At 47.4% G+C, this 23,389-nt stretch overlaps 1 protein-coding gene across 1 annotated transcript in view; it reads left to right on the top strand.

The window, feature by feature from the left end:
* The window catches only part of SNRNP200 (small nuclear ribonucleoprotein U5 subunit 200), a 279,023-nt gene that overhangs the window by 195,989 nt on the left and 59,645 nt on the right, over positions 1-23,389 (top strand). Inside the window, exons 29-30 of the mRNA XM_075346199.1 lie at positions 18,329-18,502; positions 18,666-18,826. Of these exons, the coding sequence (XP_075202314.1) occupies positions 18,329-18,502; positions 18,666-18,826 (335 nt within the window). The remainder of the gene's footprint in view (positions 1-18,328; positions 18,503-18,665; positions 18,827-23,389) is intronic.

The raw sequence follows: 23,389 nt of genomic DNA, 5'->3' as shown, positions 1-23,389 counted from the left end.
GTGGCGTCCATGGAGGCTGTTCCCTTTGCCCAGTTCCATCTGCGCCCCCTGCAGCTGGACATTCTCCGCTGTTGGGACAAGCGGCCTTCCTCCTTACACAAGTTAGTGGCTCTGTCGCCACGGACCAAGAGCTCTCTTCAGTGGTGGTTTCGGCCCCTCTCCCTGTCCCAAGGGCGCTCCTTCCTGGCCCCGTCCTGGGTGATTCTCACCACGGATGCCAGTCTATCCGGATGGGGAGCGGTATGTCTCCACCACAGAGCAAAGGGCACTTGGACTCCGTCCGAGTCAGCCCTTTCAATCAATGTGCTGAAAATCAGAGCCGTGTTTCTAGCTCTCTTAGCTTTTCACCACCTGCTGGCGGGCAGGCACATTCGAGTCCAGTCAGACAACGCGACAGCGGTTGCCTACATCAACCATCAAAGCGGGACACGCAGCCGCCTGGCAATGATGGAGGTACAACGCATTCTTCAATGGGCGGAGGACTCCAGGTCCACCATATCCGCAGTCCACATCCCAGGCGTGGACAACTGGGAGGCAGATTATCTCAGCCGTCAAAGCGTGGACGGTGGCGAGTGGTCCCTGCACTCGGCAGTATTTCAGTCGATCTGCCGCAAATGGGGCACTCCGGACGTGGACCTAATGGCATCCCGTCACAACAACAAAGTTCCTGTTTACGTGGCTCGCTCCCACGATCCTCAGGCCTTCGCCGCGGACGCTCTGGTTCAGGACTGGTCCCAGTTTCGTCTGTCCTACGTGTTTCCCCCTCTAGCTCTCTTGCCCAGAGTCCTGCGAAAGATCAGAATGGAGGGTCGTCGAGTCATCCTCATTGCACCGGACTGGCCCAGGCGAGCTTGGTATCCGGCCCTGCTCCAACTGTCCGTAGAGATGCCGTGGCATCTCCCGGACCGTCCAGACCTACTCTCGCAAGGTCCGTTTTTCCGCCCGAATTCTGCGGCCCTCAAATTGACGGCGTGGCTCTTCAGTCCTGGATTTTGACGGCTTCTGTATTCCCCCTGAAGTCATCTCCACTATGACTCGGGCCCGTAAGTCTTCCTCTGCTAAGATCTATCACAGGACTTGGAAGATTTTCCTTTCCTGGTGTCGCTCTACCGGCCATCCTCCTTGACCATTCTCCTTGCCGACCCTTCTGTCTTTTCTACAGTCCGGTCTGCAGCTAGGACTGTCCCTCAACTCTCTCAAGGGTCAAGTTTCGGCTCTGTCAGCTCTGTTCCAGCGGCGTCTCGCTCGGCTGGCTCAGGTCCGCACCTTCATGCAGGGCGCGTCTCACATCATTCCGCCTTACCGGCGGCCCTTGGACCCCTGGGACCTTAACTTCGTTCTCATGGTTTTGCAGAAACCCCCCTTTGAGCCTCTTAGGGAGGTTTCTTTGTACCGTCTTTCACAGAAAGTGGCCTTTCTGGTTGCCATAACTTCTCTCAGGAGAGTCTCTGATTTGGCTGCGCTCTCCTCGGAGTCACCTTTTTTAGTCTTTCATCAAGGCAAGGTGGTTCTCCGTCCGACTCCGGACTTTCTTCCTAAGGAGGTCTCTCCCTTCCACCTTAACCAGGACATTACCTTACCTTCCTTCTGTCCGGCCCCTGTTCGTCGCTTTGAAAAAGCTCTACATACTCGAGATCTGGTGCGTGCTCTCCGGATTTATGTGTCTCGCACCGCTGCGTTTAGGCGGTGCACCTCTCTTTTTGTGCTAACCACAGGTCGGCGCAAGGGCCTCCCTGCTTCTAAGCCGACCTTAGCCCGTTGGATTAGGTCGACCATTTCGGACGCCTACCAGAGTACGCAGGCGCCTCCCCCGCGGGGGATCAAAGCACACTCGACCAAAGCTGTCGGTGCCTCTTGGGCTTTTAGGCACCAGGCTACGGCTCAACAAGTCTGTCAGGCTGCCACTTGGGCTAGCCTGCATACCTTCTCGAAGCACTACCAAGTGCATGCTCATGCTTCGGCAGATACGAGCTTGGGCAGACGCATCTTTCAGGCGGCGGTCGCCCATTTGTGAAGTTAGGTTCTGCCTACTTCTTGGTTTATTCTGTTTATTTCCCACCCAGGGACTGCTTTGGAACGTCCCAAGGTCTGGGTCTCCCAAAGGAACGATAAAGAAAAAGAGAATTTTGTTTACTTACCGTAAATTCTTTTTCTTATAGTTCCGTCTTGGGAGACCCAGCACCCTCCCTGTAGCCTGTTGGCAATTTCCTTGTTCCGCGTGTTTTCACCGGCTGTTGTCGTGGACAGTGTCTCCGGTTGTTCCGGCTCTTGCTCTGTTCTACTTGTGGGTGGCTATTCTCCTTCAGCTTTTGCACTAAACTGGCTGGGACTGGCTCACCAGGGGGTGTATAGGCTCAGAGGGAGGAGCTACACTTTTAGGTGTAGTACTTTGTGTGTCCTCCGGAGGCAGAAGCTAAACACCCAAGGTCTGGGTCTCCAAAGACGGAACTATAAGAAAGAGAATTTACGGTAAGTAAACAAAATTCTCTTTTTTCGCATATTAACTAAAGCCAGTTCTATTCTGGCACTATCAGGCTGAGTCTATACATACCTGTAGTGGTCGGCTCGGATATTTAGGTTTTGAATTCCAAGAAAGTAAAGTTTAAAAACTGGCAGGTGCTTGAGTGACAGCAGCTGAGGATCAGATAATAGCTGGAGGGGGGGGGTAGTTCAGAGTTATCCCTTCCCCCTGTTAGAATTTGCATAAGTATTATACAATTCATTTACTTTGACTTCCAGGACCTGTGGTGAGATCATACCCATGTGACCAGAAGGGGCAGGGCTTCAGCCAGCAAAGCGGATACCAGGAAGCAACATTTTTCTGTTGACTGAGGCGCCTCCCCTTCTGGTCACATGGATATGACCCCACACAGGTCCTGCAAGGCAACATAAATCAATTGTCGCTTTTTTTTTTAATTATTTAACAAAATAAAAGCCGCATGAGGTTCCTCTTCTTCTTTTTTTTTTTTTTTTTTTTTTTTTTTTAATCATCTTTTTATTGAATTTTAACCGAATTTCTTTTACAATCTGCTCTTATACAAAGAGCAATTCATTGATGACATTATAATCAAAACAGTCCCGCCCACCCCTCCCCCCCGCTCTGCGTGCGACCAGAAGCAACTTAAAATGGTAACTTATGTAATTGGTATGTGTCCATTGAGCAGTTCAAGAAAGTACCAAGAGGTCTGTCCAAACTGAGATTTAAGTCTATCCTTAAGCACTGTAGCCAAGATAGGTATAAATAAAGACCATGTTTCAAAGAAACGCTTAGTCAGCTTCTCCTTATTCGACAGTGCATCCAGCCAGTCCATTTCGAATATGAACATTAGTTTTGTTTGGATAAACGCTAGAGAGGGTGCTTCAGGATTTACCCAGAGATGTAGGATACTTTTCCTAGTGGCCGAGGCCCAAATAGTTAACATTGCCCTGGTACCTCTCGGAAGACTTTGTTGAGCCTCCTCCAACATGTTAAAAATCGCCCACTGTGGTGTCAGAGCAAACTGAATATTGTATGTGTTTTGTAAGACTGAGTGAACGCTTCTCCATACTCCCTGTATCTGAACACAGTCCCATAAGTGGTGAAACAGGTCAGTGTCTCTTATGCCACATTTAGAACAAGAGTATAATGCATTTGTGTCCATTTTTGATTGAATTTTTGGAGTAATATATGCTCTATGTAGAATCATCAAGGCCATATCTGTGTAGCTACTAGACGACAGAAATTTACGTTGCAACAGCGTGGCTTGTAAAAAATCCTTTACCTTGAACTCTGGCATGTCTACCTTCCATTTTGCTGGACCTGTTGTTTTCCCCTCCCATGTCCAAACTGTACGCAACATTGAATAAACCTGACTAGTCGAGGACGCCTGGCTTCTTGCCCTCCTAAGAAAGTTATCCACACTTCCTCCAAGATCTCCCTTTGGCTTGTCAACAAGATATTTTTGTGCCAAGCTACGCGCCTGAAGAAAAAGAAAAGGCTGACCCACAAAAGCTGGAAATCGGTGTGCCGCCTTCTCGTAAGAAAGCAACGTCCAATCAGGCTCCATTAGATCTGCAGCATAAGCACAACCCTGCATTGACAATGTTTCATAAATCCTCGGAGGGCGACCCTGGAGGAATCTCGGATTTCCAACAAAGGGTTGAAATGGGGAACTTGAAGTGTTAATTTTACCAAGTTTCCTCACCTTCCTCCACGTTTGTATAGTATGCCATAGTGTTGGATGTTCCCTAACCTCACTCGGTATTTCCTCGTTCCCTAAATGCAGCAATGCTGTTAACGAGACTTGTGAACATAGCTGTTGTTCCAATTGTATATTGGCAAAGTGAGATACTCCTCGCACCCAGTCCACCACATATCTCAAATTTGCTGCTAGATTATATCTGCCCAGATCTGGAAGATTTATGCCCCCTGCCCCTTTTGGTAATTGAAGCTTGATTAAGCTGATCCTAGTTCGCCCCTTGTGCCCCCAAATGAATTTTCCAAAGGATGAATTTAGTAGCTTAATATCTGATTTGCTTAGAAGCAACGGGAGAGTCTGAAATAAGAACATTATTTTGGGGAATGCTACCATTTTAATTAAGTGACATCGGCCCGAAAAGGATATTTTCAGATGTTTCCAAGATTGGAGTAGATGTATTAATGAATTTATAAGAGGCTTATAATTAATTTGATATAGTAACAAGGGGTTTGCTGGGAGCTGAATCCCCAAATATTTAATGGACCTGGTACACCACTGGAAGGGGAATAAGTTTTCTTTGTCGCTCCATTGGGAGACCCAGACAATTGGGTGTATAGCTTCTGCCTCCGGACGCCACACAAAGTATTACACTTAAAAAAGTGTAACCCCTCCCCTCTGCCTATACACCCTCCCGTGGATCACGGGCTCCTCAGTTTTATGCTTTGTGCATATACCCTCAGTGATCATTCTCCTAGGAGACAACAGCATGTCGTCCACAAGGAGCAAAGCTGTTAAGGCACAGGGTTTTTTTGCGGCCTGTACCTCTTGTGGGGCTATGTTACCTGCGGGTTCCACCTACCCTCACTGTGAGCAATGCTCGACCCCTGCTTCGCTTGCTCAGCCGAAGCCTCGGTCACTAGTGGGCCCCTCGGCTCATGTAGACCCCCCTGCTCCCCCTGTCCAGGCGGCAGGGACAGAGCTCGCCTCTTTTGCTGAGAAACTCTCTCTCACGTGGAGGACTCCTGCCCGGACCACAGTCCTAGACAGGCTAAGCGGGCTCGCTGGGGATCTTCCCCGACTTCTTCACGCTGCTCGGGTTCCCAGCTTGAGGACTCTCTGGAGGACGAGGCGGACGTCGCAGCTCAGGGCTCTGACCCTGACATCGCCCTTAACCTTGATACACCTGAAGGGGACGCCTTAGTGAATGATCTTATCTCGTCCATCAACACTGGGATCTTAACAGGGTGCTAACGGCTCTTCAGAAACCACCTTTCGAGCCGCTGCGGGATGTCTCTTTATCACGTCTTTCGCAGAAGGTGGCCTTTCTAGTGGCAGTTACATCACTCCGGAGAGTGTCTGAGCTTGCAGCGCTGTCATGCAAAGCCCCCTTCCTGGCGTTTCACCAGGATAAGGTGGTTCTGCGTCCGGTCCCGGATTTTCTCCCTAAGGTGGTATCTCCTTTTCATCTCAATCAAGATATCTCCTTGCCTTCATTTTGCCCTAATCCAATTCACCAATGTGAAAAGGATTTGCACTCTTTGGATCTAGTGAGAGCACTCCGGTTCTACGTGTCTCGCACGGCGCCCCTGCGTCGTTCAGATGCGCTCTTTGTCCTTGTCGCTGGCCAGCGTAAGGGTTCGCAGGCTTCCAAGTCAACCTTGGCTCGGTGGATCAAGGAACCGATTCTCGAAGCCTACCGTTCTTCTGGGCTTCCGCTTCCTTCAGGGCTGAAAGCCCATTCTACCAGAGCCGTGGGTGCGTCCTGGGCATTGCGGCACCGGGCTACGGCTCAGCAGGTGTGTCAGGCAGCTACGTGGTCTAGTCTGCACACTTTCACGAAACACTATCAAGTGCATACCTATGCTTCGGCAGACGCCAGTTTAGGTAGGCGAGTCCTTCAGGCGGCGGTTGCCCACCTGTAAGAGGGGGCCGTTGCGGCTTTTTATTGAGGTATTCTTTTACCCACCCAGGGACTGCTTTTGGACGTCCCAATTGTCTGGGGAGCGACAAAGAAGAAGGGAATTTTGTTTACTTACCGTAAATTCCTTTTCTTCTAGCTCCTATTGGGAGACCCAGCACCCGCCCCTGTTCCCTTCGGGCTGGTTGTTCTTTTGTGTACACATGTTGTTCATGTTGAATTGTTCTTTTGGTTCATGGTTTTCAGTTCTCCGAACATCCTTCGGATTGAATTAACCCTAGACCAATTTATAAGTTTTCTCCTTCCTGCTTTTGCACCAAAACTGAGGAGCCCGTGATCCACGGGAGGGTGTATAGGCAGAGGGGAGGGGTTACACTTTTTAAAGTGTAATACTTTGTGTGGCCTCCGGAGGCAGAAGCTATACACCCAATTGTCTGGGTCTCCCAATAGGAGCTAGAAGAAAAGGAATTTACGGTAAGTAAACAAAATTCCCTTCGTTATCAATTTTACCCGATTTGTACATTGCCAATGCCTCAGTTTTTTTGTAATTTACCCTGAAGCCTGAGGCCTTTCCAAAATTAGTCAATGTGTTCATTATCTCTGGAATCGCTTGAGAGGGATTGGCAATAAACAAAATATCATCGGCAAAAGCCAAAAGTTTAATTGTTGTCTCACCGACTCTCATGCCCTGAAATATTGCTAAATTATGTAGGGTCCTCAACATTGGGTCCAGAGCCAAATTAAACAATAAAGGTGACAAGGGACACCCCTGCCTCGTTCCCCTCTGTACCTCAAATGGCTCAGAGAATGTATTATTTATAGATAGTCTGGATTTGGGTTCTGTGTATATCATCTTGACTGCTTCGCAAAACCAGGATCCCGCCTGGCGACATGCCAAAAGATTATGTAAATAGGCCCAAGAGACCCTGTCAAAGGCCTTGTCCGCATTAAGGCTAACTACTATATGTTTGGTACATCTATGCTTCCTACTATAAGAGATAGCCCCAATAGCCGTTCTGATGTTATAGGTGATGGATTTCCCGTGCACGAATCCCGTTTGGAAGGGCAGAATAAGATCTGGAATTACTTGTTGTAATCTACCAGCTAGTATTTTTGTAAAGATTTTAAAATCAGAGTTGAGTAATGAGATGGGTCTGTATCCCTCCACCTGTAGTGGGTCTTTTCCTGGCTTAGGTAAAACTATAATGTTTGCTCTATTGAACCTGTCGGGAATTATTCTATCTGTGACTATCTTATTATACACTGCACATAGATGAGGACCGATAGAGGCTCCCAAGATCTTATAATATTCGCTACTAAATCCGTCGGGCCCTGGGCTTTTGGCTAGTTTAAGAGTGCCAATAGTTTTTACTATTTCTGAAATATTTATAGGGGCGTTTAGTACTACTCTTTGTTCCTCTGTCAAGATGGGCGCTACGGTACTTATTATTATTATTATTTATTATTATAGCGCCATTTATTCCATGGCGCTTTACAAGTGAAAGAGGGTATACGTACAACAATCATTAACAGTACAAGACAGACTGGTATAGGAGGAGAGAGGACCCTGCCCGCGAGGGCTCACAGTCTACAGGGAATGGGTGATGGTACAATAGGTGAGGACAGAGCTGGTTGCGCAGTGGTCTACTGGGCTGAGGGCTATTGTAGGTTGTAGGCTTGTTGGAAGAGGTGGGTCTTGAGGTTCCTCTTGAAGCTTTCCACGGTAGTGGAGAGTCTGATGTGCTGAGGTAGAGCGTTCCAGAGTATGGGGGATGCACGGGAGAAATCTTGTACACGATTGTGGGAAGAGGAAATAAGAGAGGAGCAGAGAAGGAGATCTTGTGAGGATCTAAGGTTGCGTGCAGGTAGGTACTGGGAGACTAGGTCACAGATGTAGGGAGGAGACAGGTTGTGCATGGCTTTGTATGTCATGGTTAATGTTTTGAACTGGAGTCGTTGGGCGATGGGAAGCCAGTGAAGGGATTGGCAGAGTGGCGAGGCTGGGGAGTAGCGAGGGGAGAGGTGGATTAAGCGGGCTGCAGAGTTTAGGATAGATTGGAGGGGTGCAAGAGTGTTGGAAGGGAGGCCAGAGAGCAGGAGGTTGCAGTAGTCGAGGCGGGAGATGATGAGGGCATGCACTAATGTTTTTGAAGATTCTTGGTTAAGGAAAGCACGGATCCGGGAGATATTTTTGAGTTGTAATCGGCATGAGTTGAAGAGGGCTTGGATGTGTGGCTTGAAGGATAGAGCAGAGTCGAGGGTTACTCCAAGGCAACGAGCTTGTGAGACTGGGGTGAGTGAGCAACCATCAAGTTTGATGGAAAGGCTTGTTGGAGGAGGTGAGTGAGGAGGAGGAAAGACAATAAACTCTGTTTTGTCCATGTTGAGTTTTAGGAATCGTGCAGAGAAGAAGGATGAAATAGCAGACAGACATTGTGGTATTTTGGTTAGTAGAGAGGTAATGTCAGGTCCAGAGAGGTAGATCTGTGTGTCATCGGCATAGAGATGATACTGGAAGCCGTGGGACTCTATGAGCTGTCCCAAGCCGAAGGTATAGATGGAGAACAGCAGGGGTCCAAGAACTGAGCCTTGAGGGACACCGACAGATAGGGGGCGAGCTGAGGAAGTGGTGTGAGAATGGGAGACGCTGAAAGTTCGGTCGGTTAGGTATGAGGAGATCCAAGATAGGGCCAAGTCTGTGATGCCCAGAGATGAGAGAATCTGTAGTAGGAGGGAATGGTCTACTGTGTCGAAGGCAGAGGACAGGTCCAGGAGGAGGAGGATAGAGTAGTGTCGCTTGGCTTTGGCGGTTAGTAGATCATTGGTGACTTTGGTTAGGGCAGTTTCGGTAGAATGATGTGGTCGGAAGCCAGATTGAAGCCGGTCAAAGAGGGAGCAGGAGGAGAGGTATGAGGACAATTCAAGATGGACATGCTGTTCCAGTAGTTTTGAGGCATAGGGGAGAAGGGATATGGGGCGATAGTTTGACACAGAGGATGGGTCAAGGGAGGGCTTTTTGAGGATGGGTGTAATAGAGGCATGTTTAAAGCATGAAGGGAATACACCACTTGCTAGTGATAGGTTGAAGAGATGGGTTAGGGCTGGGATGAGGACTGCGGTGATGTTGGGGATGAGGTGCGATGGGAGCGGGTCCAGTGCACAGGTGGTTAGATGTGATCTTGAGAGTAGAGTGGAGAGATTGTTTTCTGTCATGGTGGAGAAGCTGGATTTGGAGGAAGAGGGATGAGTAGCTATGATGAGGGGCTGTGGTGATTGTGGGCCAAAGCTTGCTCTGATGTTGTCAATCTTCCGCTTGAAGAAAGAGGCAAAGTCTTCAGCTGAGATGAGAGGAGAGGGAGGTGGTGCCGGAGGACGGAGGAGAGAATTGAAAGTGTTGAATAGCTGTTTAGGGTTGTGAGAGAAAGAAGATATGAGGGATGAGAAGTAGGTTTGTTTTGCAGCAGTGAGTGTGGACTTGAAAGTGGTGAGGGACTCTTTATATGCAATGAAGTGCTCAGTGGAATGAGACCTCTTCCATCTGCGCTCAGCAATTCTGGAAGCCCGTCTAAGTTCTTTAGTCTGCCTTGTGTGCCAGGGTTGCCTGTTGATTGTGCGGGTTTTGGTGTGTGTGAGGGGGGCAGCTGATTCGAGAGCTGCAGAGATTGTAGTGTTGTATAAAGTTGCAGCGGCATCTGCATCATGTAGAAATGCAATGTCTGTGAGGGGGAGAAGGGACTGAGAAAGGGCGTGTAAATCAATGTGTTTGATATTTCTGCGAGGGTATGAAAATTTGTGGAGGGGGGGTTGCATACTTGGAGAAGAGAGGGAAGAGAATGTGAGTAGGTTGTGGTCAGACAGGGGGAGAGGCGAGTTAGAGAGGTTAGATAGGGAACAGAGGCGAGTGAAGATGAGGTCCAGCGTGTGGCCATCTTTGTGAGTAGCTGCAGAAGACCATTGGGTGAGGCTGAAGGAGGAAGCGAGTGTTAGAAGTTTGGAGACAGATGAGTGGGAAGTGTCAATGGGGATATTGAAATCACCCATAATGATGGTGGGGATGTCGGTGGAAAGGAAGTGTAGTAGCCAGGTGGTGAAATGGTCAAAAAAGGCAGTGGCTGGCCCTGGAGGGCGGTAAATGACAGCCAGCTGAAGGTTGGAGGGGGCGTAGATGCGTACGGAGTGCACCTCAAAAGAGGGGAGTGTGACAGAGGGTGGTAGAGGAATTGGTGTAAAGGAGCATTGGTCGGACAGGAGCAAACCAACTCCTCCACCATGCTTGTTACTGGGGCGGGGGGTGTGAGAGAGTTGGAGACCACCATAAGAAAGTGCAGCAGGAGAGGCAGTGTCAGAGGGGGTGAGCCAGGTTTCTGTGATGGCGAGGAAGGAGAGTTTATTAGTGATGAACAGATCATGAATGTAGGATAGTTTGTTGCAGACAGAGCGAGCGTTCCATAGAGCTCCTGTTAGTGGGACTGGGGGAGCGGGGGCTGGGTGAATGGGTATGAGGTTTGCGAGGTTGCGGACATTTGTGTTAGGTTGTTGAAGAGGGTTTGAAGTGACAATAGGGATGTGGTGAGGAGGGCCAGGATTTGGAGCAATATCCCCAGCAGTGAGGAGAAGGAGTGAGAGTGTTAGTAAGTGGGAGCAGGAGAGGCCATGAGATGGACGTGTGTATCTGGAGACACTGGGTGAAATGTGGAGGAAAATATCTGAGGGGAAGGTGAGATGGGTGGGGAGGATGGAGGGAGAGATGGATAGTTCATTACTGGCTTTAGGGATCAGAGGGAGCGATAAAAAGTGAAGTATTATAGGGGTGAGAGTGACTAGAAACACAAACATTATTTACATTGACTATGTCTGCTGTTACCTTCCGGTCACTTCCGGCCCAATTCTGGCCTAATTCAATGCATCATACTTATATGGTGCATACTTGTATTGGTGCAGACGAAAAGTCTTGTGCAGACTTTTATTTACCCCACTATATACACATACAAGTGCACTCAGCTGTGAAGGGGTGGGTTGCAAGACTAACCCCTTGATCACTCAAAGAAAAAAAAAAAAAAAAAAGAAGATGCAGCTTAACATAGGCAAAATAAACAAAGGTCATAAAAGGGGGGTGCTAAACAGGGGGGGAAAGATCACAGTGAGATGCTGGTACCATGGATAAAATCAGCTTCCCCGTCAACCTCCCTCGGTTCCGCCTCATACAGCGAGCCAAAGAATGCCCTGAACTCCTCCACTATTTCCTCATCTTTTGTTACCATGGTACCATCTTTCTTTTTAATTTTGTGGATTCTAGTGGTGGTTCTAAAGGGTTTGGTTAAAGAAGCTAGTAATTTCCCAGGTTTGTTGCCCCATTTAAAGTATTTATGTTTCTGGTAGTCCAGGTTACTAAGTGCCATCTCATGGGCCAAGGTGTCCGCCGCCTCCTTGGCCTCTAAGAAATGTTGTTTTGTCGCATCCGTGTTGTTATTTTTAAAATCTTTATATGCCTGCGTGAGAAGTTTTTGTGCTGATATAATTTGTTCCAGGAGCTTTTTTCTCTTATGGCTGACATATGATATTATCTGACCTCTTACTACTGCCTTGGAGGCAGCCCAATACAAACCAGCGTCCCCACTATGCTCGTGATTATCCTTCTCATAAAAGCTCCAGTAGTTTTGTAAAGAAGCTTTGAAATCCTCAGATTGATATAAATATGAAGGAAACCTCCACCTTCTTTCCCGTAGTATTGTGGTAGATAATAACAAATTAAAAGTAACCGGTGCATGATCCGAAATACAGATGTCTAGGATGTTGGAGGAAAGTAAATGTGGCATCAGTGCTGGGCTTAGTAGCCAGTAGTCAATCCGTGTATGCAAGTCATGGACATGTGAATAAAATGTATAATCTTTATCTATTGGGTGCTGCATTCGCCATGTGTCTATTAGTCCCAATTGATTGACGAGATATTGCAAACCACTATGGAGCGCCAATAGAGGTGATGGCTGGGGACTTGACCTGTCTAAAATTCCATCATGAGCCTCATTGAAATCTCCGCCTACAATTAATTTAGTCATATCCCAACCTGTGATACTTTCGATCAATCTGGCTCTGAACTGTGGGTCAGGAATATTTGGTGCATATATGTTTGCGAAGTTATAGATAGTGCCCTCTATCTTCACTTTCACCAATAATAATCTCCCCATAGGGTCCTCTGAAACCTCCAGAACTTCATGACTAATATGCTAATTGATCAATATAGCTACCCCTCTTTGTTTTCTCGTAAATGACGCTTCTGCGCATACGGCATATTTTCTGCTGTGAAGAAAAGGGTGATTGCCCTTCATCCAGTGTGTTTCCTGTAAGAAGACAATATGGCAATTTAAACGATGTAGATAATTTAAAACTTTTTTCCTCTTAATAGGAGAGTTTAACCCGTTAACATTCCAGGAGCACCAATACAGCGATTTAATCGTGGACACATTTGTGCTCTCTGTGTTAGTCATTTATCCTATTCCAGAAGGAGGAATTACCGTATTTTTCGCTTTATAAGACGCACCTGATTATAAGACGCACCCCCAAATTTGGTGAAGGAATAGAGATTTTTTTAATAAATGGGGTCCGTCTTATAATGCCAGTGTCCGTCTGACAAATCATATAGGGTATATGTCCCTCATAGCCCCCCCATCCTAAAATTAGCCCTCTGAATCTGGATATGGACCAGTGATGCCACATGTCCCCTATGCCTGGCACACATCCTCTATGCCTGGCACACGGCCCACTGTGGCTGGCACACGGCCCACTGTGGCTGGCACACGGCCCCATGTGGCGGCACACAGCCCCATGTGGCGGCACACGGCCCCATGTGGCGGCACACGGCCCCATGTGGTGGCACACGGCCCACTATTGCTGGCACATGGCCCCATGTGGCTGCACACGGCCCACTATTGCTGGAACATGGCCCCATGTGGTCTTATAATGCCAGTGTCCGTCTGACAAATCATATAGGGTATATGTCCCTCATAGCCCCCCCATCCTAAAATTAGCCCTCTGAATCTGGATATGGCCCAGTGATGCCACATGTCCCCTATGCCTGGCACACATCCTCTATGCCTGGCACACGGCCCACTATTGCTGGCGCATGGCCCCATGTGGCTGCACACGGGCCACTATTGCTGGAACATGGCCCCATGTGGCGGCACAGGGCCCCATGTGGCGGCACAGGGCCCCATGTGGCGGCACAGGGCCCCATGTGGCGGCACAGGGCCCCATGTGGCGGCACACGGCCCACTATTGCTGGCACATGGCCCCATGTGGCGGCACACGGCCCCATGTGGCTGCACATGGCCCACTATTGCTGGCACATGGCCTCATGTGGCTGCACACGGCCCACTATTGCTGGCACACGGCCCCATGTGGCGGCACACGGCCCCATGTGGCTGCACACGGCCCCATGTGGCTGCACACAGCCCACTATTGCTGGCACATGGCCCCATGTGGCGGCACACGGCCCCATGTGGCGGCACACAGCCCACTATTGCTGGCACACAGCTCCCTGTGTTATATATCGCCCCATGCTGCTGCTTTTAGTAAAATAAGCTTTCCTTACCTTCTCCAGCATTGTCCTGTCTGTGTCCCCCTCCTCGGGGTTGAACTCCGGCCTCCTGCATTTCCTGGTTCTCGGCTGGTCATGTGATCGGCACGGCAGAGTGAAATCTCTTGTGCCTTATCATAGCAGCAGGAGGGAGGCCGGGCAGACACGCTGGAGGAGGTGAGTAAAAAGTTTATTGTTTTACTGTTTGCAGCAGCATGGGGGCCATAGCTAACACGGGGGAGGGGGCATGTGCAATCAAAGAAAGGCGCAGGCAGATATAATATACACCCCTGCCCCAGCCCATCGCCGCGGTGCACTTTCAGCACCATGGTGGTGGACAGCGGCTGTGCATATTATATGAGCGGCAGCAGGAAATCAAAACGCTGCTGCTCCCAGCTTTCACAAGTCCCCCAGCAGAGCTCCAGAGCTGCCCGCACCTCCCCTGGACTCTGTAGTGTGTGTGTATATATATATATACACCCCCCCCCCCCGTATATTCGGATTATAAGACGCACCCCCTACTTTCCCCCAAAATTTGGGGGAACAAAAGTGCGTCTTATAAAGCGAAAAATACGGTAATTGTAAAATTATAAACAACCTATTTGGGTTCCCTCGTCCATCCCAGCGAGTAAACGCGACAACCCATATGAGAGCTAAACTAAAGGTACGCACGCAGAGCCCCCTAACCCCTTCCCATCTAAACAAAAACCTTAATCTAATGGCAATGTCACCTGCCTCTCTGGCAGTCCTGACACTGAAAAAAAAAAGGAAAAACAGAATGAACATCAGAACTGTAGCACAGTGACGTCTCCGATTTAAGTGTCTGTGTTGACTGCTGGCGAAGCTCCATTTTCCTGAAGAAGGTAATTTAAAGCCAACTTAGGATCTTCAAAAGTCCAATTCTTTCCCCCTGTAGTGAAGCGTAGAACAGCAGGATACAGTAGACTGAAGCGAATATTTTTTTCCGCCAATAGTTTGCATGCTGGATTGAAGGCTTTGCGTCTTGTTGTCAAGGCTGCTGAGTAATCTTGGAACAAAAGCAGTTTAGAGTTATTGTAGGTAAGTGAGCGATTTTTTTTCTAAATGCTGTCAGCAATCTGATCTTGTCTTGGAAGTCCAGGACCTTAAAAATTACTTGTCTGGGTCTGACCTCTCCATCATTTCGAGGTGGGCCCACTCTGTGGGCCCTTTCAATAGCAATTGGCCCCGACTTTAGATCCAATTTCAAAGCTCCTGGTAGCCATTCTGAAGTGAGTTTCAGTAGATCAGCTTGCCGAACCGATTCAGGGATGCCCACCAACCTTAAATTATTGCGTCTGGACCTGTTCTCAAGATCATCTACCTTGTCCAACAATACAGCAATGTCCTTATTCCTGCTCTCCAGCATCTCTGACATTTCCTTTACAGAGTCCTCCATGTCAGAGACCCTCTGCTCCACATCTGTTAGCCTTGAACCCTGGGCATTAACTTGGGTGACTATAATGTCTAATGAAGACTGGAAGGCTGCCAGCCGCCCATCAATCACCGGCATCAAGAGATCCGTGATGGCCTTAGCAGTGTCCTGGGGTGGGTCTGTAGTTGCCTCAGGGGAAGCCCCTGGTGATGGGGGTGAATTTTGGTTTCGTCTTTGCGGTCTAATTCCTTTACTTGGTTGTGTGGCATTGCTCTTACCCACAAATTTATCCATAGTAAGAACTGTAAATATGGAGCTTCTTTAGAGACTGTGGTGACGTCACAATAACATAAGCTTTATTACATCTGTGTGGTAAACTTGGCTGTTTCACAATTATTTCCACGCTGTGTATGAGAGTGTATAGATGTTACTTGAAAAAGACCAGTCAGAAGGGCAGGAGGCAGGCCAGATGACTGATCCCACTTTTTGTTTTTCACCCTCTTCTATACTGTCAGTGCTGGTGAAGTAGGGGTTAATCAAGTTGAGCTGTGATGCACTTCAGGCTTATCTGCCTCTGTTTACTGTTGCAGATTACAGGCCTTGTGCAGCAGCCATTTAAGATGAGACCTGCAGGGATGTATCTGCCCCCTTCACAGCCCCCTGTTTATCTCCTGACCTGCTCTCACAGCCGAATGTCTCCAGGGGCTCTCAGCTCCCTCCTCACTCACAGTATCTCAGGCGGTGGGCCTGTCCACGGAGCGCTGTGTGACAGGTAAACACAGCGTGCAGTCCTGTTTGCTGAGCTTGCTGCTGCTCGGTGTTTCACTATTTCTTCTGTGGCAGGGAGGGGAGTGTGTGAGAGTTCACTGAAAACTATGGCTGCCGCTGGAAGCACTTCAGTCCCCTTCCCTGTCTCCTTCTGGATGTTAGTGCCCGATATTTAATCCCTCTCTTACCAGGTCCCGGGTGCTTTCCGTTTGCAGTGGCACATCTGCAGGGGGAGCAGGGAGGATGGGCAGCATTCCTCTGTGCAGCACAGCCTGCAGCCTGGTGCTTTGTGTCAGAGCACTCCTTTCTTTGTGGTGCAGCATACACCTTTCACCTCCGGAGTATCAGGAGAGCCGGGCCTGATGTGCGCCCCTTGTCCTGGCCTTATCCCTGCAGCCTTGAGATGTTAGGATGGGCCTGGATAACGTTTTTGGCCTAGGCTGCTGCAGGAGCTCATGATAAAAGCAGCTACCTCGTAGCTCCGCCTCCCGGAAGTCGGTCGGTTCCTCTTCTTTTGATACACAGCCAAGATAAGCACAGGCCTGGGGCTTTTTTTTCTGCCAGAAGGTGGAAATTTGGTGCTGAAATCTGATGCAGCCGATTTCAGCACCAAATATACACCACCTTGCAAAAAAAAAAAAAAAGCTGCAAAAAAAAAAAAAGCCCCCAAAAATAAAAATGCGGGGGTTTTTTTTTGCCAGGAGGTGTAGATTGGATGCAGGAATATGGTGTAAAAATTTCAGCACCAAATTTGCATCCCTTGGCTCAAAAATTAAGACATTTTTTTTTTCTGCCAGGAGGTGGAAATTTGGTGCTAAAATCTGGTGTAGACTATTTCCGCACCAAATGTGCACCTCCTGGCAAAAAAACACGGCACAAATCGTGGCAAAAAAACGCATTTTTTTTGCCAGGCGGTGTAGATTAGATGCAAGAATATGCTGTAAAAATTTCAGCACCAACTCTGCATCTCTTGGCCAAAAAAGTGCATTTTTCTGCTAGGAGATACAGGTCTGTGAACCTCCCCCTGAGGTTAGGTTACCTGCGATCACAGGTGAAGACCGTGTGAACCAACAGCTGTGTGAACCACAACTCATTCTCTGGAGCTCACAGCTAGTGGTTGTTCTCTATGGCCTCTCTCTGTGATATTCAGATGTAGCAGAGCTGAATCGCAGTTGGACCTCAGGTGGATTACGCCGGACCTGCAGGGTGTTTGGGGTTAATAAAGTGGTGGAGGGTGCGATTTTGTATTTTATTCCAAATAAAGGATCTGTGCGCATTCACTTTCATGTACAGGTTAATGATGCAGGTATCTCATACGTGCCTTTGCCTTCATTAACCTATGGCTTAGTAGCAGCTGTGCGCTGTTATTAACCCCTTATTTCCCCGATTGGCACCGCTCCAGGCCAATGGGAAGAACAGTTATAGCATCGGGATTGTCACATCTAATTGATGCAGCAATACGGGGCGGCTGGGGGCTGAAAATACCATCCCCCAGCCGGCTTTATCATGGCTGGGTATCAAAATGGGAGGGGGGGGCGCACTTAGTGTTTTTTTTTTTTGTTTTTTTTTTCTATTATTATTTATTTAAATAATAAAAACAAAAAAAGCCGCATGCGGTTTCTCCCAAAATCACACTTGCAAGTAACTCGCGCAAGTCATGCCATGGCATCGCTTCGCACGTGTAACTCTGGGCACTGGATACACAGCACAGATACAGCCTGACTGCTATATCTGTGCCGTCATCAGAATATGGGGGACCCTGCGCCGATTGTTTTATTTATTTACTGACCCGCAAACACTTGCACTGCTTTCCCCGCCCAACGGCCGTCCTGCCACCTGTGATTGGTTGCAGTCAGCTGCCATGCTGCCACTCAGGGTGAGGGTGCGTCTAACTGCAACCAATTACACGCGCTGGTGGGCGGGGAAAACAATGAATATTGAATTGTTGGCTCTGGAAGGGAAAAGTGTGACCCGGAAGGAGTTTGCTGTCATGACACAACTTGGGTGAGTATACCACGCGTGCTCCTGCCCCCTATCACCTCCACAAACATTTTTAATCTCTGGATTCTGGTCCCCATTGACTCATATGGGCACCAGATTCCGGAGCGGATCAGACTTCTTTTTTTTTTTTATCTGCTGGTGATCCACCGAGCCCGGTTTTTGGCCAGTTCAATCACCTCTAAAAAGGAGCAAAAATTCCAATAAAGTTGCAGAATGAATATTCAATAAGTTTATATATATTATAATATATAATATAATATATGAGATTTTTGGTTACAATAAATATTTTTCTTGTTCGTTTCGCTTGTACATAATTTCACACGTGTTTTGTGCAAAATCCATATGTGATGGTTAAAAGTAGTTTAGTTTTGTCTGTTTTTGTTTTTTGTTTTTTTTGGGGGGGGGCAGTAGATTTAGAATCAGTCATTGGATTTGTAAAAAAAAAAAATCTTCACCCCAAATTTTGCAACCTGTGTAATTATTTTTTCTTTTTGCAGCCTGTGAAACCCAACTTCCAGTGTCTTTCCGTCACCTGATACTGCCTGAGAAGTACCCCCCACCCACCGAACTGCTGGATCTGCAGCCCCTGCCTGTTTCTGCTTTGAGAAATAGCGCTTTTGAGAGCCTTTACCAAGACAAGTTTCCTTTCTTTAACCCTATTCAGACCCAGGGTGAGTGTCTACTGAGCAAGAAAGTCCAATGTACTCGTGAAAGCCCTTGTGGCTTGTGATCGCTGTGTCAGGATATGTATTCATATTCTCCCTGTAGTAAACTTGTTTATCATGTGTGAAAATATATATAGATATATAATGTGTATCTTTTTTTTTTTCTTAGTATTCAACACAGTATATAACAGCGATGACAATGTGTTTGTGGGCGCGCCCACAGGCAGCGGGAAGACAATCTGTGCGGAGTTTGCCATTCTCCGTATGCTGCTGCAGCACTCTGAGGGCCGCTGTGTGTACATCACTCCAATGGAGGCTCTGGCTGAGCAGGTAACCTCTCCAAAAAAAACCATCTGATTGCATTCAATATTCTGCACCCTGCTTGACCGTGGGCATTTGAGAAGTAATCGGCAGAGTTCACCAAGTTTCTAAAAACCCCAAACCCATCTCAGTCAGTTGTCTGAATAGTTTTACACTTGTGAAATCTACATGTTGACTACATGTCCAGAAAGGCTGTACAGTGGATCCTTGGTTAACGAGAACAATCCGTTCTGGGAGTGTGCTTGTTAACCAAGTTACTCGTTCAGCAAAGCAAGATTTCCTATAGGAAATAATGCAAGCTCAGACAATTCGTTCCACAACTTGTTCATTGTCCCATCCTGGTCCACTATTGTGCCATTCCACACACGTACAAACGCGTGCACACATATATTATGCTCATCTTACCTTCCGTTCCATCGCCGGCCTCCTGGATCTTGCAGTTCGCCATTACAGGATGTGAATCAGGTAACCATCGCGACGAGGCAGGAACCTCTGCTGCCAGAGCGCTGACGTCAAAGGCAGGAGCTGCTTGCCTCTGATTGGCCAGCGCACTGCCTTTGAGTAGCAGCTAACAGCGGAAGTTCCTCCCTCGTCGCGATGGTTACCCAATACACATCCTGTATCGGTGAACTACAAGAACCATGAGGCCGGCGATGGAATGGAAGGTGTGTGTGTGTGGGGGTGGTGTGGGGTGGGGTGTGTGGTATGTGTGTGTTTGTGTGGACTGCAAGAGCGTGTTAGAGCGCGGTGGATGTACAGAAGTGTGTGCGGTGAGTATTTTGCTCGTTCATCAAAGCTTGCTCGTAAACTGAGTTACAAATCTACAGCAAGCTTTGCTCGTTAAGCGAAATACTCGCTAACTGGGTTACTCGTTAAGCGAGGTTCCAGTGTATACTCATTGCACTATTCACACTATTCGATTCACATGGTCATCACTATACGTCAGTGCATGGTTGTTGCACTAATGGTTGCCCTAGCCCTTTTTAACCCCTTTAGGACGAAGCCAGTTTTGTACTTAATGACCAGGCCATTTTTTGCAATTCTGACCAGTGTCACTTTATGAGGTCATAACTCTGGAACGCTTCAACGGATCCCGGTGATTCTGACATTGTTTTTTCGTGACATATTGTACTTCATGATAGTTATAAATTTAGAACGATATTTTTTGCTTTTATTTGTGAAAAAATCGGAAATTTGATGAAAATTTTGAAAATTTTGCAATTTTCAAACTTTTAATTTTTATGCCCTTAACCCAGAGAGTTATGTCACACAAAACAGTTAATAAATAACATTTCCCACATGTCTACTTTACATTAGCGCAATTTCTGAAACAAAATGTTTTGGGGTTAGGAAGTTAGAAGGGGTCAAAGTTCATCAGCAATTTCCCATTTTTTCAACAAAATTCACAAAACCATTTTTTTAGGGACCACATCACATTTGAAGTGACTTTGAGAGGCCTAAGTGACAGAAAATACCTAAAAATGACACCATTCTCAAAACAGCACGCCTCAAAGTACTCAAAACCACATCCAAGAAGTTTATTAACCCTTCAGGTGCTTCACAGGAACTAAAGCAAAGTGGAATGAAAAAAAGCAAAAAATAAAATTTTACCTAAAATGTTGCTCTACCCCAAATTTATTCACTTTTAGAAGAAATAACACAACAAAATGAACCCCAAAACTTGTTACCCACTTTCTTATGAACGCGCCAATACCCCACATGTGGTCAGAAACCTTTGTTTGGACAAATGGGAGGGCTCGGAACAGAAGGAGCAATATTTGAATTTTGGAAAGCAAATTTGGCTGAAATAGATTGCGGGCACCATGTTGCATTTACATGTCCGCCAAGGTACCTAAACAGCAGAAACCCCTTACAAGTGACACCATTTTGGAAACTAGACCCCTTAAGGCTTCTATCTAGGGGTATAGTGAGCATTTTGGATCCACAGGTACTTCACAGATTTTGATAACGTTACGTTGTCACATTGAAAATTTTCATTTTTTTCTCAAAAATGTTGCTTTAGCATCAATTTTTTCACTTTTTCAAGAGGTAATTCCAAAAATGTGACCCCAATATTTGTTACCCACTTTTTTATGAGCGCGGTGATACCTCACTTGTGGTCTGAAACCTTTGTTTGGAGAAATGGGAGGGCTTGGAACGGAAGGAGCAATATTTGAATTTTGGAAAGGAAATTTGGCTGAAAAAGATTGCGGGCACCATGTCGCATTTGGAGGACCCCTAAGGTACGTAAACAGCAAAAAAACACCACAAGTGACCCCATATTGGAAACTAGGCCCCTCAAGGAATTTATCTTGATGTTTGGTGAGTACCCTGAACCCCCAGGTGCTTTACAGAAGTTTATAACGTTGAGCCATGAAAATAAAAAAATAAAATTTTACCACAAAATTGTTACTTCAACCAGGTAGCTTTTTTTTTCACAAGGGTAACAGGAAAAAAATCACCATGAAATTTATTGCGCAATTTCTCCTGAGTTTGTTGATATCTTGTATGTGGTGGAAATCAACTGTTTGGGCACACTACAGGGCTCAGAAGAGAAGGAGTGCAATTTGACTGCAAAATTGGCTGGAATCAATAGCGGACGCCATGTTGCATTAGGAGAACCCCTGAGGTGCCTAAGCAGTGGAGGTCCCCCACAAGTGACCCCATTCTGGAAATAAGACCCCTCAAGGCTTTAATCTAGGTGTATATTGAGCATTTTGAATCCACGAATACTTCATAGAATTTGATAAGCTTAGGTTGCCATATTGAAATTTTCATTTTTTTCACAAAAATGTTGATTTAGCGACACATTTTTCACTTTTTCAAGAGGCAACAACAAAACGTGTACCCCACAGGTTGTTATCTAATTTCTTGTGAGCGCAGGGATACCACACATGTGGCCAAAAACCTTTGTTTGGATAAATGGGAGGGCTTGGAATGAAGGAGCACCATTTGAATTTTGGAAAAGTTGAAGTAAATTGCGCGCACCATGTCACATTAGCAGGGCCCCTTGGGCACCTATACATCAGAAACCCCCCACAAGTGACCTCATTTTGGAAACTGGACCCCTCAAGGATTTTATTCAGGAGTATAGTAAACATTTTGAATCCACAGGTACTTCACAAAACTGTTGCTGTAGCAAAAAATTTCTCACTGTTAAGGGGGCTTTACACGCTGCGACATCGCTAATGCGGAGTCGTTAGGGTCACGGAATTGGTGACGCACATCCGGCCGCATTAGCGATGTTGCTGCGTGTGACACCGATGAGCGATTTTGCATCGTTGCAAAAACGTGCAAAATCGCTCATCGGTGACATGGGGGTCCATTCTCGATTATCGTTACTGCAGCAGTAACGATGTAGTTCGTCGCTCCTGCGGCAGCACACATCGCTATGTATGACGCCGCAGGAACGAGGAAGCTCTCCTTACCTGCCTCCCGGCCGCTATGAGGAAGGAAGGAGGTGGGCGGGATGTTCCGGCCACTCATCTCCGCCCCTCCGCTTCTATTGGGCGGCCGCTCAGTGACGTCACTGTGACGCCACACGGACCGCCCCCTTAGAAAGGAGGCGGTTTGCCGGTCACAGCGACGTTGCCGGGCAGGTAAGTATGTGTGACGCATCTGCGCGATGTTGTGCGGCACGGGCAGCGATTGCCCGTGTCGCACAACAGATGGGGGCGGGTACCCACGCTAGCGATATCGGGACCGATATCGCAGCGTGTAAAGTAGCCTTTAGGCTATGTGGCCATGATCCAGCGACACGGCGTCTAGTACCCAGTGTCAGCCTCCTGCAGAAATGTGAGTGTTGTCCACGGGAGAACGCAGCTGCCCATGCCCACGATTTGGGTTCAGGCTGCTGTGGACTTTAGTTCTATTCTACCTGCAAAGAACACTCATCTCCGCAGCATAAATTGACATCCTGAGGCTCGGGAAGCTGCGCCACAGGTCGATTTATGCTGCGGAGAAAAGAAACACAGTGGGCACGGGATTTCTAAAAATCCTGCCACTGTGCTTCTACTGCACAACGCAGCGTTATGGACGCAGGGAAAACACTCTGCGCCCAAAACGTTGCAAACCCTGATTGTGGGCACACAGCGTAAAATGCTACAATGGATGAATGGATAGATGTCAAACATATATAACGTCCCACCCCCCTGCATATTCTAAGCTGGCGCCCTTTAGTGCCTTTCATGTGACACTAAAGGATGCCTAGCCTTGTATTTAGCCCAAAAAAAAAAAAAAGAATTAAAATAAATGACGTGGGGTCCCCCCTATTTTTGATAGCCAGCTAGGGTAAAGCAGACAGCTGTAGCCTGCAAACCACAGCTGACAGCTTCATCTTGTCTGGTGATCAATTTGGAGGGCTCCCCAAGCTGTTTTTTTTTTTTAATTATTTATAAATAAATAATTAAAAAAAAAAAACAAACGTGGGGTCCCCCCAAATTATATCACCAGCCAAGGTGAAGCTGACAGCTGGGGTCTGGTATTCTCAGGATGGGAAGAGCCACGGTTATTGGACTCTTCCCAGCCTAAAAATAGCAGGCCGCAGCCGCCCCAGAAGTGGCGCATCCATTA

Source organism: Anomaloglossus baeobatrachus, chromosome 4, assembly GCF_048569485.1.
Source record: "Anomaloglossus baeobatrachus isolate aAnoBae1 chromosome 4, aAnoBae1.hap1, whole genome shotgun sequence".
In the NCBI taxonomy this organism is placed as follows: Eukaryota; Metazoa; Chordata; class Amphibia; order Anura; family Aromobatidae; genus Anomaloglossus; species Anomaloglossus baeobatrachus.
This window is presented reverse-complemented; position numbering and strand designations above follow the sequence as displayed.